This window comes from Lutra lutra, chromosome 11, assembly GCF_902655055.1.
Source record: "Lutra lutra chromosome 11, mLutLut1.2, whole genome shotgun sequence".
Classification (NCBI taxonomy): Eukaryota; Metazoa; Chordata; class Mammalia; order Carnivora; family Mustelidae; genus Lutra; species Lutra lutra.
The window spans coordinates 66,553,864-66,571,692 of record NC_062288.1 but is presented as its reverse complement, the minus strand read 5'-3'; the positions used below and the strand labels follow the sequence as shown (position 1 = coordinate 66,571,692).

General features: G+C 34.7%; 1 protein-coding gene and 1 non-coding gene across 6 annotated transcripts in view; both read right to left on the bottom strand.

The window, feature by feature from the left end:
* SEPTIN7 (septin 7) overlaps positions 1 to 17,829 on the bottom strand; it is a 111,306-nt gene that overhangs the window by 66,318 nt on the left and 27,159 nt on the right. For 4 of the 5 annotated variants that reach the window (XM_047695240.1, XM_047695238.1, XM_047695237.1 and 1 more), the window contains exon 3: positions 9,418 to 9,520. In XM_047695240.1, coding sequence (XP_047551196.1) covers positions 9,418 to 9,427 — 10 coding nt within the window. In that variant the 5' untranslated portion in view covers positions 9,428 to 9,520. Of the gene's footprint in view, positions 1 to 9,417; positions 9,521 to 10,850; positions 10,856 to 13,300; positions 13,305 to 17,829 lie in introns of those variants that run through there. The other variant, XM_047695241.1, reaches the window with a different exon arrangement.
* LOC125081471 (5S ribosomal RNA) lies at positions 8,202 to 8,320 on the bottom strand. Its single transcript, XR_007121696.1, has one exon. It is a non-coding gene; the product is annotated as a 5S ribosomal RNA (ribosomal RNA).

Sequence of the window (17,829 nt, the reverse complement as noted above, 5' to 3'; positions counted from 1 at the left end):
GTGCATCCAGTCCCATGTAGGGCTCCAAATTCAGGAGGAGTCTGCTTCTCTCCCTCTCCCATTGCTCCCCCTTCAAATAAACCTTTTAAAAAATTTAATATTGATAGACTATGTAATCTCTTTTCTGTCCCAAAGTCCAGTAATTAAAATAAACAAATGTTTCATAACTTTTATTTCAGTCCATCTATCTAATGAATTGAATATATTCAATATCAAGAAAACAATTTCCCTAAGGCTGGAAAACATCAGCATTCTCACCGGTCTTCTCTAATTCAGCCCCATTTACTATATGATTTATTTTAGTGCTCTCAGAAAGGCTGTTAAAAGGGTGGCCATGTTTTTAATCATAAGTGTATTCTTATCCCCAACCCTCCACCCACCTCCCTATTTTCAATAGACTATGATCTATTTTCAAAGACTGTATTAGGATAGAACATGTAAAAGAAGTCAAAATAGATTAAGAATTATAATTCAAGGATTAACCTACATATATTTTAAAAATCACACTGAATGACTTTTTTTTAAGCCTACTAAATGAAATGGGGATATTATCCAGAGTACATTTCTTATGTATGTCTATCCAGGCCTTATCCCGTTACAAGATTGAAAAACTCCCAGTCTATAAAACTGCTTTGTGTTGTTCTAAATTATACTTTTCCACAATTAAAATGCTGAAAGTAAATCAGATAAAGAATTAAATGTATAAAATGTGGATATTCTGACTACTAAAAATATCATGTACTATCTTCCCAGCAAATAGTAGTGTATGATTGAAGACAGTAGTCTGCTTTTTAGCCATAGTCTTATTTCTCCAACTCCCGCATTATGCTGTTTGTATATTTCTTATGCCAGTTATCATTTAATGTTGTAGTTAACTTGCATACTTTTGTCCTCCTTTACTATTCCCTTACAGTGTCTTCAACTACATTTACATTCTTCCCTTCAGCATCCAGGGAATGAATAGCCCCACCTTCAATTATACTATACATCTCAAATTAGGCAGAAAATATTTTCTCTTTTTTAAAAGTATATAGTTTGTAGAACAAGCTTTTAAGAAAACAATTTGCCAATATGTACCAAGAGCCACAGAAATGTTGAAACAATTTGCTACAGTAATCCTACTTCAGGGACTATCAACAAATCAATAAAGATACTGCCCTCTGCTTCCCAACACACATACACAAACCCTGTTTGTTTAAGAATCTTCACTGCTATGTTATTTGTAATAGGGTAGGGGTAAAAACAAAGTTAATGTCCATTAGTGGAGAAATAAGATACAAAAATTACGGTATATTCAGTCATAGATTAGAATATTATGCAGCCATTAAACATCATAGTTAAAATGTTGACCAAATTTTCCATTCCATGAATTTTTACTGTAGCATTACTATGAGATCAAAGAGAGCAAATCATTCAAATATCAAATGAAAATGCAATGGTTAAAATTTGAGATAGCCACAGGTGGAAATATTATGCAACTGTCAAAAGTAAAATATTGAGGATAACTACAGCAAAATATTAATAATTATCTCATCATTTTTACTTCTAATATTTCCTAATTTTCATGTGTTTCAGGTATTGTTACAGAAAAGTCTTCTTTTCAGAAAGGCAGATCTGCTCTGATAACTCTAAACAGATCCCACCATGTTTATGTTCTTCCTAGAAAATAATATAATCTGTAATTATTTTACATATTATTTGCCTATCTCCCTAAATTAACATAAACTCTAGTCATCTTCCTAAACAAATCACGACATAATTACTGAAATTTATAGCTCTAATAATGTGGTATTTATATAAGGAAGAACTACTGAATGAAATAAACCAAAGGTTGGAAAGAGAACCAACCACACACATATTATCTTTTAAAAATCAAGCTTCTAATAAATGGTTTGGGGAGAACTACTTAACCATTTGAAAAATAAAACAAACCAAATTCCCGTCTCACATCTCGCATCAAAACAAACAAACAAACAAACAAACAAAAACCGGGGCACCTGGGTGGCTCAGTGGGTTAAAGCCTCTGCCTTTGGCTCAGGTCAGGATCCCAGGGTCCTGGGATCGAGCCCCGCATCGGGCTCTCTGCTCTGCAGGGAGCCTGCTTCCCTTCCTCTCTCTCTACCTGCCTCTCTGCCTACTTGTGATCTCTGTCAAATAAATAAATAAAATCTTTAAAAAAAAACAACCCATATGGATTTAAGATTATAGAATAAAAAGTTAAACCTTTAGCCTATATACTTAAATAAAATACAGTGGAATTCCCAGTAACCTCGAACCAAGCAGGAAGACATCAAGAACAAAAGCCATAAGAAAAAAGATTGCATGGACAACATAAAATCAAGTTAAAACACAACTCAGAAAAAATTCTGGCAAAAAATGTCAATACCTAGTAACAAATACTACTACTATTATTAATAATAATATGAATAGTAATAATAATTAATACCCTGGAGTCCTGTATCTTATTAAAGAAAAAAAATGAGCAGAGCTTTTTAAATTAAACTAGAACACGTCGGGCGCCTGGGTGGCTCAGTGGGTTAAGCCGCTGCCTTCGGCTCGGGTCATGATCCCAGGGTCCTGGGATCAAGTCCCGCATCGGGCTCGCTGCTCAGCAGGAAGCCTGCTTCCCTTTCTCTCTCTCTGCCTGCCTCTCTGCCTACTTGTGATCTCTCTCTGTCAAAAAAATAAATAAAATCTTTAAAAAAAATTAAAAAAATAAACTAGAACACGCTACTTACAAAAGAATCAATACTAAAAATAAATACTAGAAAAAAATAATAAGTTAACCAGCAATAATAAAATACAGATGAAAATAAGAAACCAATTTTTAGGCATTAGATTGGCAAAAAAAAAAAAAAAAGACTATAATACCCATCATTGAGAGTATGCACAGAAAAGAATATTGTCAACACTAGGTAAGTGGGCAAAATGGTATACAAACTATTTTAGGGCAATTTGGCATTATCTACTAAAATGCTTAAGGTGCTTGAGTGGCTCAGTCTGTTAAGCGTCTGCCTTTGGCTCAGGCCATGATCCCAGCATCCTGGGATCCCAAGCCTCATGCTGGGCTCCCTGCTCGGCAGGGACTACTCCCCTGCTTGCGCTCACACGCTCTCTCTCTCTCTCTCTTTAATAAATAAATAAAATCTAAAACAATAATAATAAATAAAATAAAACCCTTAAACACAGGAATTCAAACTTCCAAAGCTTTATCTTAAGGAATTGATTAAAAATACAAGGACAGACAGAACTATAATCGTGTTTATATATAATTATCCTGACTGGGGTGTCTGGGTGGCTCAGCCGTTAAACGTCTGACTTACGCTCAGGTCATGATCCCAGGGTCCTGGGATCAAGCCTGCATCAGGCTCCCTGCTAAGCAGGGAGCCTGCTTGTCCCTTTCCCACTCCCCCTGCTTGTCACTGTATGTCTCTGTTAAATAAATAAGTAAAAATCTTTTTAAAAATTTATCCTGATGTTGAACAACATGGCAAATTATGGAATACCCAACCTATACAAGCCATTAAAGTCTATGACACAAGCATAGCTAGTTTATCAAAGTATACCTAACATCAAAAGATGATCACAATTTACTGCTTATTTTAGAGAGCAATCATGGAACATCACAGATAGATAAATCAGAAACAGGTTTTGGTAATATTTATTTTCATTTTGCTTTTCTGCATTTCCTAATTTTTATGAATGAAACACATTATCTTTATTACAAAAGCACATCTTAAAATACACAGATGAAAAACCTAGAACGAATTTTAAAATTAAAATAGTGGATATGTGGACATATGTGATTTCTTTTTTCCCAAAACTTCCTCTGCTTTAAGTTACTTCTTGTAAGTAAGATAAAATTCACATACCATAAATTTCACCACTTTAAAGTGTACAATTCAGTGGTCCTTCTATATTCACAACATTGCACAATCACTGATTACTTTTATTACCAAAAGTAAAATAAAAATAGAGCTCAAGGAAGAAATTTTTGAAATATTACTCAAAGCATTTCAAGTCTCCAACATATCTTAAATCCAGAATTACACATAATATCACAGAATGCCGAACACCTAAAAACAAAATGAGTCAATACTACCTTTCATATTCTTCAAATAACTCTGGATGTTATTACAATTCAAACACCAACATGAAGGTCAGAGAAAATGACAGTTATGACAGACAATGTATATCCTATTACCAACTACACACCTCCTAAACTTTAGCTTATAAGTCATATACAAAAAACACATTATGATAAACTTGAATCCCCAAAATGGCCAAAGCAGTCTAAGTTCCTTCCCATTGACAAAACAGAAATGTCAATCCTGCTACTTAAGACATTTGGTATAGGTCAAATATATCATGACAAACACTAAATAAAGAAAACCTCTACCATAAAAATTGTGTGAAGTTCAAAATTGCAGAAATGACAGAACAGTGGATTTTAGCCTCTAAGAATTAAAAGTACAAATTTCCAGTTATAAGTCATGGGAATGAAAAGTATAGCATAGGAAATACAGTCAATAATACTGTCATAACTTTGTATGGTAACAGATGATAAGGTCATTTTACAGTAATGCACAGAACTGTCAATTCACTGTATTGTATACCTGAAACTAATAACACTGTAGGGTCAATTATACTTCAATTTTTTTAAAAAATTCAAAATAATAGATTTAATATCACTTGTTTTAAAAAATATTTTCTGGTAAGATAAAGCAATCCATAGTCTGAGTTCTAAAATCCTGGAAAATTCTAGTAAAATTAGGATTTTATAATTAACATTTTACTTCTCAGCATAGTCGAGTCTAATTAAGAAGCACACAAGAGACAGTCAAATTTCAAGCCCTTAAAAAAAAAAATTTCAAGCCCTAATCTGTTTGACAATCTGGTGAATTAGAGACCTAAGTGTCTTCATTATTTGATATGCTTGACCCTGAGTTTTAAACTAAATTTTCAAATAAAGATTCAAAATCAAGAATTCCGATCTATTTATCCTGGTGGCAATCAAGTTCTTCAAAATCTAGGCTAGCCTACCTTTCCAGCCTAATTTTCAACTATTATAATGTCATATCTTATGGGTAAAATCAATGTTCAGGGCAAATTCAATCTTGAAAACCCCTGTATCATGCATAAACCACAATGACATACAAAACTGACAACCTGTTTTTCTTCCTACACCAACACAGATACTTGTGTCTGAAAATATATAAAGTAACTAGTTTATATTAGTGTACCATATTGTCACTACACTAACATTCAGCAAGGTAAAATATTCACAATATGAAAGTATGTGGGAGCTGAAAATGACTGGGGAAATAGAAAATTCACCTCTCCCACTTCATGCCTGCCCTAGGCCACACAACTCATTCCAGTGCAACGGCAGAAAAAAACTGCTCACACAAGTATTTAAATTCTCTAATTCTCAATCATTCCTGCCCCACTATTCCCTCTCATTTCTCTCTTTTTTTTTAGGAAAAACATAACATCCAGATGAAATCATATAAGTTCAAGGCATACTGGGCACACTTTATCCAATACCCTCAAATGAGCCTCTGCATAGTACTTAAGAACACACCAGACTGAGAAGTAGACTGAGTTTGGTTTTACCATTTGCTTAGCAATGTAACCAGGGGCAAGTAACCTAATCTCTTTATGCCTCAGTTTCTCCCTCTCTAAAATGGGGATAGTAATACCGACTTCATAAGATTGTTGTTAAGGTTTGTATGAGTTAGGTACACACTCAGAACACTGCCTGACACATAAAAGGTTATGCAGGTATTGGCTATTTCTTCCCAAGTGGACCATCCACTAAATGTCTATCCCAATTCTTATCTTTTAAAAATCTGTCCTAATACCTCTTCTCCTCAAATAAGGCAGAAATAAGCTCTAACCAGAAACAAGTTCTCCAAACCCTTCAACTTCTATGACCCTTAATTTTTGTATGACTCCATTGATTCATATATACTTCCTAGAAATGTTACTTACCTTTTTATGTGTACTTTATGTTGTCTAAATTATAAATTCCTTTAAGATATGGGAATATACACTATGCCTCCCTGATACAAAGAAGGCACTTAAATACGTACTCAATAAATTCTGCTTTTTTGAGGCAAGGTTACTGGATAAAGGTTTTCCAACAAAGGAGTTTCATAAAGAAATCAAATGTTAATATAGATTTTCAGTTTGTATCAATATATAAGTCTTAAATCAAGAATCCTTATAAAAACTAAAACTATTCTGAGTTTATATCTCAAAACTGAGGACTTACAGAATGGCTAAAACTAACAACACAAGAAACAACAGGTGCTGCTAAGGATGTGGAGAAGGGGGAACCCTCTTGCACTGTTGGTGGGAATGCAAACTGGCGCAGCCACTCTGCAGAAGTTTGGAGGTTCCTCAAAACGTTAAAAATAGAACTACCCTATGACCCAGCAACTGCACTACTAGGTATTTATCCAAATGATACAAAAATACAGATTTGAAGGGCTACATGCACTTTGATGTTTACAGAAGCATTATCAACAATAACCAAACTATGGAGATAGCCCAAATGTCCATCCACTGATGAATGGATAAAGATGATGTAAGATATGTGTGTATGTACATATATGTGTGACACACACACACACACAAATGGAATATTACTCAGCAATCAAAAGAATGCAATCTTGCCATTTGCAATGATGTGGACAGAGCTAGAGTATATTATGCTAAGTAAAATAAGTCAGAGAAAGATAAATACCATATGATCTCATATATGTGGAATTTAAGAAAGAAAACAGATGTATGTATGGGAAGGGGGCAAAGAAAAAAAGAGAGAGGAAAACAAGCCATAGGAGACTCTTAATGATGGAGAACAAACTGAGGGTTGATGGGGGATGGCCTGATTGGTGATGGGTATGAAGGAAGGCACTTATGATGAGCACTGGGTGTTGTATGTGACGGTCATTTAATTCTCAGAAGCACTGTATGTTAACTAAGTAAAATTTAAATTAAAAAAAAATGAGGAATTAGCTTATAAGGAAGAACCCGCAGTTAAGAATAATAAAGCAAGGTTAGCTTTAGCTTTCTGTGATTTGCAAACAATACTGTTATATTTGGCTTAAAGTCAGAAAAACCAACCAAGTATTAGACGCGTACTTAAAAGGTGACTATGTGTTAGACACTCCTCAACTATGTAGATGAAAAGATTCACTCCTTGCATTCAACAAGTCTATACAGAGACAGCTAACTAAACAATAACATTCAAGGTGAAGTGGGTCAGGATATTAACACCCATTCTCCTTTAATCTCAGCTGAAGTCATATTGAGAAAAAAGAAAAGATAAAAGCTGTATTTCACAAACTAATAAGATACTTTCAGAGACTGCATATTTCCTCTAAAATCATTTCAGCTGACTTGAATTTTTTTTCACCTGGAAAAATGTTCGAGATTTTTAAACCAAATATCTGGCCTTGATCCCCAGATATTATTCTACTAAGTATATGTTCAAGAAGTCATTCTTCAAACTAAAATTTTAATATTGAAAAATTTTTTAAATTGTTATAGTTCTCCTAACAGACCTAGAAATTTTTCTTACAAATTACAAAAAGATCTTTTATTTATTTAGAGTCTGTCATTTAAGATCATAAATGTTATATAAGTAAAGGTAAGATTTAGTATTTCTTTACATATAATGATCATGTTAACTGCCCTATAAAAGGAAAGGTATGTTCTGCATGTTTTATCCAACCATCTATCTAGACTGACCTCTGCTTCACAGTAGCAATTTGCCAGCTGGGTATACTATGCTTCTACTCAACCAGAAACAGGCAAGTTAACCAACTCTACCAAACATCAAGTTTGCAGACTTTGTACCATGCTTTAACTACTTTAACTATCACAACACAGATATTTCCAAACAGCCACAAAGTGACCGTCTGGTAAAATATTCCAGTCGATTGATAAAGTATTCTCGCCTCCAATGAAGGAGTTATTTCAGAGCTAATTCAATGAATCTAATATTTAATAGCCAAATAAAAACAACAGGAGTTGAACATAATTAGCAAAAATTAATGAACAGTACAAAAAAGACAAAGTATTAACTCAATTTTCTTTGTCAAGGACAGTGTATCCATTATCCTGCCTTTCACCTTCTTAAAACGTATAGAGAAATACAAAGTTTCATCATCCTTAGGATTTACTTTCAAAAGAGCCTACAGCACCTGGTATTCCCAGGCAGTCTCCCATCCAAGTACTAACCAGGCCCGACCCTGCTTAGCTTCCAAGATCAGAAGAGATCGGGCATGTTCAGGGTGGTATGGCTGTAGACAGGAGTCAGCTTCTATGAAGTGAAATTATTATACATTTAAGATTACTAATCTGGGGCACCTGGGTGGCTCAGTCATTAAGCATCTGCCTTTGGCTCAGGTCATAATCCCAGAGTCCTGGGGTCAAACCCTGCATCAGGCTCCCCCCAGTTCAGCAGAAAGCCTGCTTCTTCCTCTCCCACTCCCCTGCTTGTGCTCCCTCTTTTGCTCTAATTAAAAAAAAAAAAAAAAAAGATTACTAATCTTATATATGATATACTGTTTCTGCAAATATAACAATGATGGTACCAACATACAGTCAAAATAACCTTTGACAATCTCTTAAAATGGACTTCAGGCAGAATATGGTGCTCAGAGGATAAAACACTTAAGAAAAATGTAACTGAATTAGAGAAGAAAGCTGTATTTCACTCACTACAGAGCTTATACTCACCGAATGAATTTCCAGGGTAATCACTTGCATGATTATGAACCTCTACCCCACCCTTCTTTCTCAAATTCAGAGCACGTATGTTTAAGTACTCATGTAATATGACTCCTCTATAGTATATAAGCCAGAGAATAAAATTATCCTGTAATAACTAACCACAAGACACTATTTCCTTTTGTAGCATTACCAATTGAGGAGAATTTCTTTACAGTGTTATATTCCTCTACCACCGCGGCTTTTCAACTTTTAGTTTTTAAAATTGTGTCACCTTAAAAAAAAAAAAAAGGCTAAAAAATACATAAATCCTATCATGCCACCAGTTTAAATTTTAAAATGTACTCACATAAGAGGCACGTGGGTGGCACAGTAGGTTAAACATCTGACTTTGGCTCAGGTCATGATCTCAGGGTTCTGGGATGGATTCCTATGTGGGGCTCCCTGTTCAGTGAGAAGTCTACTTGTCTCCCTGCCCCTCCCCCTGCTCATGCGCTAGCACTCTCTCTCTCTCAAATAAATAAATAGAATCTTTTAAAAAAATGTATTCACATAATAAGATATAACACAATTCCTACAGTCATTTAGGCTACTGTCTTCTTAAATTCATTCAGAGCTGATTAATAACTTAAAACTCAGATCAAAATCCAATTTTATTAAGAGAATATATCTTACCAACAACCATAAGAGTGAATTCAAACCCTCTCTTCACTGATTTTCTGTATACTTGATTTGGGAGATTTGCAAATCCCACATAGCCTTCAAGGTTCTTCTGTTGCTGAGAAAAGCAAAAAGGGCCAAGTTACTCATGTATCAACAAAACTCTTCTGTCACGTATTTTAAATTCCTGTCAATAACCTATTTTAGAAAACTATACAAACTATTATCCATGGCAAATCAAACAGATTTTATAGTGTTACCAATAAAAGTATTAACTACAGCAAAAGACAAAGTGAATTAGGAGTATGAGTTGATTTGACAATATAATGGTCAATTATAAAACCCAAGGGCAAAAAATAAAAACCAAAGAAACCTTCCTCAGAGCAAAGATTTCAACTTACAATTAGTCAATAACAAGATTCTGACCAATCAGCTAAAAAAAAAAAAATTTTTTTTTAAATAAAGTTTTTTTCAGGATAAAAAAATTCAAATATCCTTATAGTAGGAACTCTCTTAATTATCCCTTTACTCATACTAATCACCACAGGTATGAATTTCTTGAAATTTGTCTTCTTATTCATGAAATGAAATCAAATGTTGAGTTCAAAACAATTTTCTCATAAATTCTTAGAAGTTCTTATGGCCAAGTCAATCAGTAAACAGTATCTTTCAAGCTATTAATACCAGGTCCAATTATCACTTCAGCATTTCAAATGATCCTGCTGCCTCCCTCATTGGGGACATCAGATTTATCCAGATTTTAAAGAAAACCAGAATTCAGTTTTCTGCATGGTTTTTGATTCTTTGATGATCTCAACAATAGTTTCATGAGTAATTCAAAGAAACCTACTTTTAAATTGGTGTAGTAATTAAATCTGACTTTTAACTTACCCAGTGCTGAGAAAAACTGTCCATAGTTTATAGACCATCTGAGTGAGTAGTCTTACCGGTTAATTTTACTTAGAGATAGGTCTTAGTCATCATTAAAATACAATGGCAAAATATTCCTAAGAGGTACATATTTCTCTTAAAAGTATATGACACATTTAATATCTCATTTAAAAAAAGAAATACTCATGAAATCAAAGCATTAACTCAACACACTTGGATTTAAACAGCAATCTGCATTCCTCACTAGCATCACATGTAACAAAATCCATCCACCAACTTTCAGCATTTTTTTTTTGATTCATATGAACTAATCTTTAAGCCAAATGTTGATAGAATAACCAAGCCAATTAAATGGAAAAGCTAATTTTAAAGACTAACTAGGATACTAATCAGAGTATAGTATTTTAAAATCAAATATATGAAAGCCTACTATGCATAAAGCTAAAAATATATATTAAATGTAAGGCTTCCTTAGCTCCTATTTCATTGAACTGTACGTTAAATTTAAGTTAATTTAGACTGAAAACATCTCTGTATAAATTATCTCATATACTCACAGCTACTTTGTAAAGAACACATTTCCATCATTCCAGTGTTCCAGATTCCAACAGAACAGATCCATAGAGGAACAGTAAATGAGGAATTCCAAGAATTGTGTATGACACATTCAGTCCAAACAGGAAAGGCAAATCCATTGGAACATAGCAAAAAATAGAGGGGAAAAAAGGAAAGTTACTTACATGTAACTCAACAAATTAGAAATAATTATAAATAAGGTGAGGACAGGCTTTATACATGCCAAATACTTTTTTTGTGGGACAGAAGGCCTAAGGAATTTTAATTAATGTTCAGTAGCTCTCCTGAAGACCTCTTAACTTTTTATAAAAGCCAATTACTACTATGCCTTGTACTTAAATTTTTAAAAGAAATGGTAGAAAAGCTGTTATGGGAGTGCCTGGGTGGCTCAATTGGTTAAGCAACTGCCTTCGGCTCAGATCATGATCCTGGAGTCCTGGGATTGAGTTCCGCATCGGGCTCCATCAGGCTCCCTGCTCAGCAAGGAGTCTGCTTCTCCTTCTGACCCTCTCCCTTCTCATGCTCTCTCTCTCTCTCTCTCTCTCTCTCTCATTCTCTCTCAAATAAATAAAAATCTTAAAAAAAAAAAGCTGTTATGTATGATGTTTCAGCAAGGTATATAAGGACAGGGTTTAAATCTCAAGGAAAAAAATGTAACTTTCATACAATTTTGCTTTGTCAATCTCTGAATTAAGACAGTCTATATAAGATAAATGCAAACGTTTTAGTTAGAAACCTTTATACAGTACTATATTTCAAGTTCTATTGATTAAAGTTCAGAATTGGAAGAAACACAGACTTGTGGATACAGGAAAGGGAAGGAAGCTAAAGATAGCAAGCAACAAATGGGAAGATGAAGTTAATGTGAGCTGTGAAAACTGAAAGCAACTAACGAAGCATAGAGAAGAAAGTAGATTAACTTTGGACAAAAAGTCTGTGAAAACTGTATATTTTTATTTTATATTGACACAAATCTACGAGTTATATCACAACCTGGAACACATGATGATATTCAAATGTCAACTTCACAGAGGCCTGCACTGACCACCCTATCTAAAATTACAACTCCATTCTCCTCTGTACTTTGCTGCAGCTTTATGTTTTTCTACTTAGCACTTTTTTTTAATGATCTAACATACACTTTACTCACCATATTTATTGCACTCTCCACCCTATTCCACCTCCAACTACAATGTGAGCTCCTTCAAGGTGGAGATTAAATAAACTACATAAAAATGTGGCATCAAAAAAAGAAGCCGCCATCTGGGAGAGTTGAAAAAAGTTTCAGAGAGAGTATTTTAGGTTGCATATTCAAGGAACGCTCCAGACAAAAGGCATAAGAAAAATGCCAGAGAGTATGTCCCTGTGTCTTATTCATTGCTTTATCCTCAAGTCCTAGAACAGTCTTTGACATATAGTACAATATTGGGAATGGATTAAGAAAAGGGAGGAAAGATTTCTAGGCAAAGGGCTGGGACCTAAAGTAGAGATGAACTTAGTACTTTTAGGCCAAAAAGAGGTTACATGAATTACAATGAAGAAAGCGGTGGATCAGGCAGAAAAGTGATGAAAACGAGGTCAAGAAGGCAGGCAGAGGCCAGATCATGTGGGACGCAGCCAAAGTAAGAAATTTGGATGTTATTTTAGGCATGATGGGAAGCCACTAGAGGGTTGCACAAAGGCAAGTGACCTGACCTGATTTGTGTTTTAAAGATAGCTCTCAGGGCTAAGAGAAGAAGTGGAAATAAGAAAACTGGTAAGAAGTCTACTGCAATAGGCGCCTGGGTGGCTCAGTGGGTTAAAGCCTCTGCCTTCGGCTCAGGTCATGATCCCAGGGTCCTGGGATCGAGCCCCGCATCGGGCTCTCTGCTCGGCGGGGAGCCTGCTTCCTCCTCTCTCTCTGCCTGCCTCTCTGCCTACTTGTGATCTCTGTCTGTCAAATAAATAAATAAAATCTTAAAAAAAAAAAAAAAGAAGTCTACTGCAATAGTCCAAGAAAGAAAGGGTATACTGAATTTAGACGGTGTGGTTACAAGAAGAGATAAGAAGGATTCAGAATATGTTTTGAAGGTAAAACTGCCAGGACATTGCTGACGCACTTAGATGTGACTGGTGAAGGAGAAATAGACCAAGATAATGCCTAGGTTTTTGGCTTAAACAACTCAAAGGAGTGATATTTCTAAGGAAAAACAGGAACAATAAGGGGAATTAAAAATTAGGCAGTGAGGGCCCAAACTGTTTGAATGTGTGATGTTTGATGTGTGCATTATACATTCAAAAAGGCCAGTAGGCAGTTAAATACGTAAGTCCAGAAACTGCAGGGCTGGTTGGTGCTGAAAACATAGATTTAGGAATCATAAGCACATCAATAATATTAGAAAAGGGTTGGATTCTCGAGGAGAAACTAGAGATTGGGGGGGTAGCCAAAGACCTGGAGCACTCCAACACTGAGATGACAGACAGGGAGTGAGAAAGATCAGTCAGCAAGAAGGAATACCAGGAATGACTCAAGGTCACTCAACTGTGTTAAATGCCACTGAAAGGTCAAATGAAATACCAAAGACATAACCATAAAACATAACCAAAAAGACATAAAACTAAGGAGGTTACTGGTTTGGATAAAAGCAGTTTCAGTAACATAGTGAGGAAGAAGAATGAGTAGGATGAGGATAAACAATTCTTTGCACATAAATATAACATTTTAAATAATTCTATGTTTTAAATTAAAATTTTTTAAAGATTTTATTTATTTGTTTGACAGAGAGATCACAAGTAGGCAGAGGCAGGCAGAGAGAGGGGGGAAGCAGGCTCACTGCTGAGCAGAGAGCCCGATGCGGGGCACAATCCCAGGACTCTGAGATCACGACCTGAGCTGAATGAAGGCAGAGGCTTAACCCACTGAACCACCCAGGCACCCCAAAATTAAATTATTTTAAAATTTAACACATTACTTATCAGCCCTCTATAATTATTTCCCAGAGGGAGAAAACCATGTCCTACTCATCTCTATATTCCTAGCAAAATGCCAATACATGAGAGAGATTTTTAAAAAGCTAAATGGCTAAATATATATTTTTAAGAAAATTCCTTCTAAGGAAAAAATTGTGTCCAAAGACACCCCCCCTCCCAAAAGTCTTTGGGATTATGCTAATAATATAACATTGGTTGACTAAAACATATAGACTTTTCACATTTCACAAGAATCATTCCTTATCCCAAATTCTAAAATCAACCATAGTCTGTAATTCAGAAGACTTAACCACCCACTGATTCTTTTCCTGGGCAAATAAAATGTTCACAGTACCAGTGTGAAATATAATCTCTGAATAAGAAACATTATTTATAGATATGAGTGATATAACTGTGACACTTATAAGCATGTGAATAAAGATAAAAGTATATTCTCATGCAGGCTTCTACCAAAATACCTTAAGATCTTAAAAGTATTACTGGATTTGAAACATGAGTTACATAAGAAGAAACACAGTTATCAAATCATCTTTTCTAAAGGCATACATTTACAAAATTCTTTTAGTTACTATGCCAAATTTCTATGTTAAAATTCTTATTTAAGAAAATCAAATCACAACAATTTACTGCTTGTTACTTCACTGCCTGTGGAAATATCAACTTAAATACAATATCCGGTAATTTTAGTGTTTAACTTATTTAACCTTATTTCTAGAAATCAATTACATTTGAAGAACAAGATGCTTCAAATAGGTTCTAACTGATAGATTATTAGAACCCCTAAGAACACTTCACCTTCTCTTGCCACTTGTTACGATTCCAAAGAATAAAGTTATGAAAATCTTGGCATCTGAAATCCATTATTGTTTTTAAAGGTCTGAATATTAATATGTTTTAATAAATTTTCCAAAAAAGAAAAGCAGTAATTTATTTTGAAAATGCCAAATATATACATTTCCATAACAACAACAAAATTGAGCAAGGGGAATTATAACAGAAAGGAAGCCTGACAAAAATCAGATTTTGAGGAAAATTAAAACATATCCAAGCTAAGATGTACTACAAACCTTCAACTTCCCTCATCTCTACAAAATGAGACATTCAACCCCAAACTACCTTAGTAATACCAGAATTCTGTTTCTCCCCTTAATAATTGCAATTAAAAAAAATCATGCTACAAAGATCCAAGGTTTTTATCCATAACTTTAAATTTCAAAGACAAACATTTGGTCTTTTCTTAATTAACTTCAAGTTCAATTTGTGCCCTTTGGAATTAAAAGATACATTGTACATTGTTTTACACATGGACAAAAATAATTAAGTTTCTTCTAAAATTTAAGCAACTCTAAATACTTTTATCTACTCCTTAGTATTCTTAAAAGCCTTACATCATATATATATATATACACACATATATATATGTGTGTATATATATAACTGTCCAGCATTCTTAGTCTTACATAACCCAATGGAAAAATTAAAGAATGCCACCATGTAAATGATTTAAATATTTTAAATATAACTGGTATAAAAATACCTAGATTTCAGATTTAATACAACAAGAACACTAAAAGGTTACAAGATTTGCATGGGTATGTCCTAAATGTCGGCTTTAATGTCCCCTCACCCTGATCTTTTTGAAAAGTTCATGTCTTAGTTTGCCTGCCCCAGCTCTTCCCTTTTCACTGAGATGAGCAATTATGTACTGATGAAACCAACTTTTATTTTCTCTATTTTGGATTCCTAGTTAATGTGCTTAAAGTATTTTAATATTTAATTCTATGAATACGTGTAAGAATAAGATAACATTTAAAACATTTTTTCTTTACTCTGAACTTGGAATCTAATCTCTACTTATATAGAATTACTCCCATTCAATCAACATAGTTACTGGACCTTCACAATGTATGTACTAGCAATTAAATACACAAAAGTTGATAAAAACAAGTTCCCTGCTTATGAAACTAAGAACCTAAGGTCAAGTAAATTAAAAGGCAATCATAACAACACAGGGATAAAATACTGGGATCTAGGCAAACATGAAGGATGGCTATAGAACAAAAAAGACAGTGGGGGTCGGGGAGAGCTTGGTCCTATTTTGAGGTCAGATTCTTTAGCTCCTGAAGGACTAGCCCACCTTAGTCTGATGAGAAATGTGCGCAGGTGCTGGAAAATATGGGTCTCAAGCAAACTAGCTGGTAACTGCAAAGGCTCAAAAGCAAAAGGAGAGCATGATTCTGTATGGGAAATACAAATTGAATACATCTCAGTTTCAAGGTCTGGGAGCTATAGCATAGGAAACTTGAACAAAAGCCAGATCATGAAGATTACTGTCAGTCACACTAAGGAACTTAGGTTAGACTTCATCTTGAAAGCTTATGGAGAACCTTAAAGGACTTGAAGCATAAGAATACGCAATCACATTAATTCACATGCAGAACTGTATTCTTATTTTAGAAAATTACCACTAACAAGAATATTGAAGATGAACTATAAGAGTTCTCAGAATGACAACAATTTAAATTTCAAAGACAAACATTTGGTCTTTTCTTAATTAACTTCAAGTTCAATTTGTGCACTTTGGAATTAAAATATACATGCATTGTACATTGTACAATGTACAATACAATCCCAAAAGCTGGTGCAGTAACCCAGGGAAAAAATTAGGACTTGAACCAAGAAAGAAGTGAGGATGAAGAAAAATAGAAGCTAAAATTCTACTGTCGATATTAAGGTAGCCACTAGCTACACACGGCTATCAAAAAGTTGAAATTTAGGGGCACCTGGGTGGCTCAGTGGGTTGAAGCCTCTGCCTTCAGCTCAGGTCATGATCTCAGGGTCATGGGATCGAGCCCCACATCAGGCTCTCTGCTCAGCAGGGAGCCTTATTCCTCCTCTCTCTCTCTGCCTGCCTCTCTGCCTACTTGTGATCTCTGTCTGTCAAATAAATAAATAAAATCTTTAAAAAAAAAAAAAAAGTTGAAATTTAGCTACCCTGAAATGAGATGTCCCTTAAGTGCAAAATACATGTCAGATCTTGAAAACTTAGTATGAAAAAAACTATGAAAACTATCTTAATTTTTTTAAATTTTTTATCTTTTTTTAAAAAGATTTTATTTATTTATTTGACACAGAGAGAAAGACCACAGGTAGGCAGAGAGGTCAGGCAGAGACAGAGGGGGAAACAGGCTCCCTGATGAGCTGAGAGCCTGATATAGGGCTTGATCCCAGGACCCTGAGATCATGACCTGAGCCCAGCGGAAGGCAGAGGATTAACCCACTGAGCTACCCAGGCGTCCAAAAATTATCTTAATTTTTAAAGTGACTGCATGCTGAAATAAAATTTTAGTCATATTGGGTGACATATGAACTAAAGTTAACTGTACCTGTTTCTTTTTACTTTTTAAATGTGGCTATTAGAAAATCTTAAATTACATATATTACTTACAGTAATTTCTAATAGTGCTAGTTAGAAATTAATGAGATGTATTTACAGGTCTCTATAACTAACCTGCGAAGTGGTAAGGCTGAGATTTCTAAATTTAGGTTTTAACAATTGGGTTACAGTGGTACCAATCATTAAAAGCAGGAATCACTTGAGTTTAAGGTATTAAGTGGACTTTAGGGAGACAACTGTCTAGTACACAGCTTGCATATATAAAAGTTAGAAGTTCTAGAAATGTCTAGGTGAAACAGAACATTTTAAGCCAATAACACTTAAATGGTATGAAGACCATGCATATGAATCCAAATACAGCACACGAAGTGGAACCAGGCCAGAAACAATACTAACATCCCACCACCTACACAAATCTAGAAAAAGATGAGAGATAAAAAGAATGAGGAAAAAAAGTAGTTCCTAGAAGCAGTTCAAGGAGGTCAAATGTAGTGGCCTTCTTCAAGAAGTGGTCAACTGTACCAAATGCTCTGGAGTGGTCACTATAAAGATACAGAAGAATCTACTTATCATTTTCAGGGACCTTTGTCAGA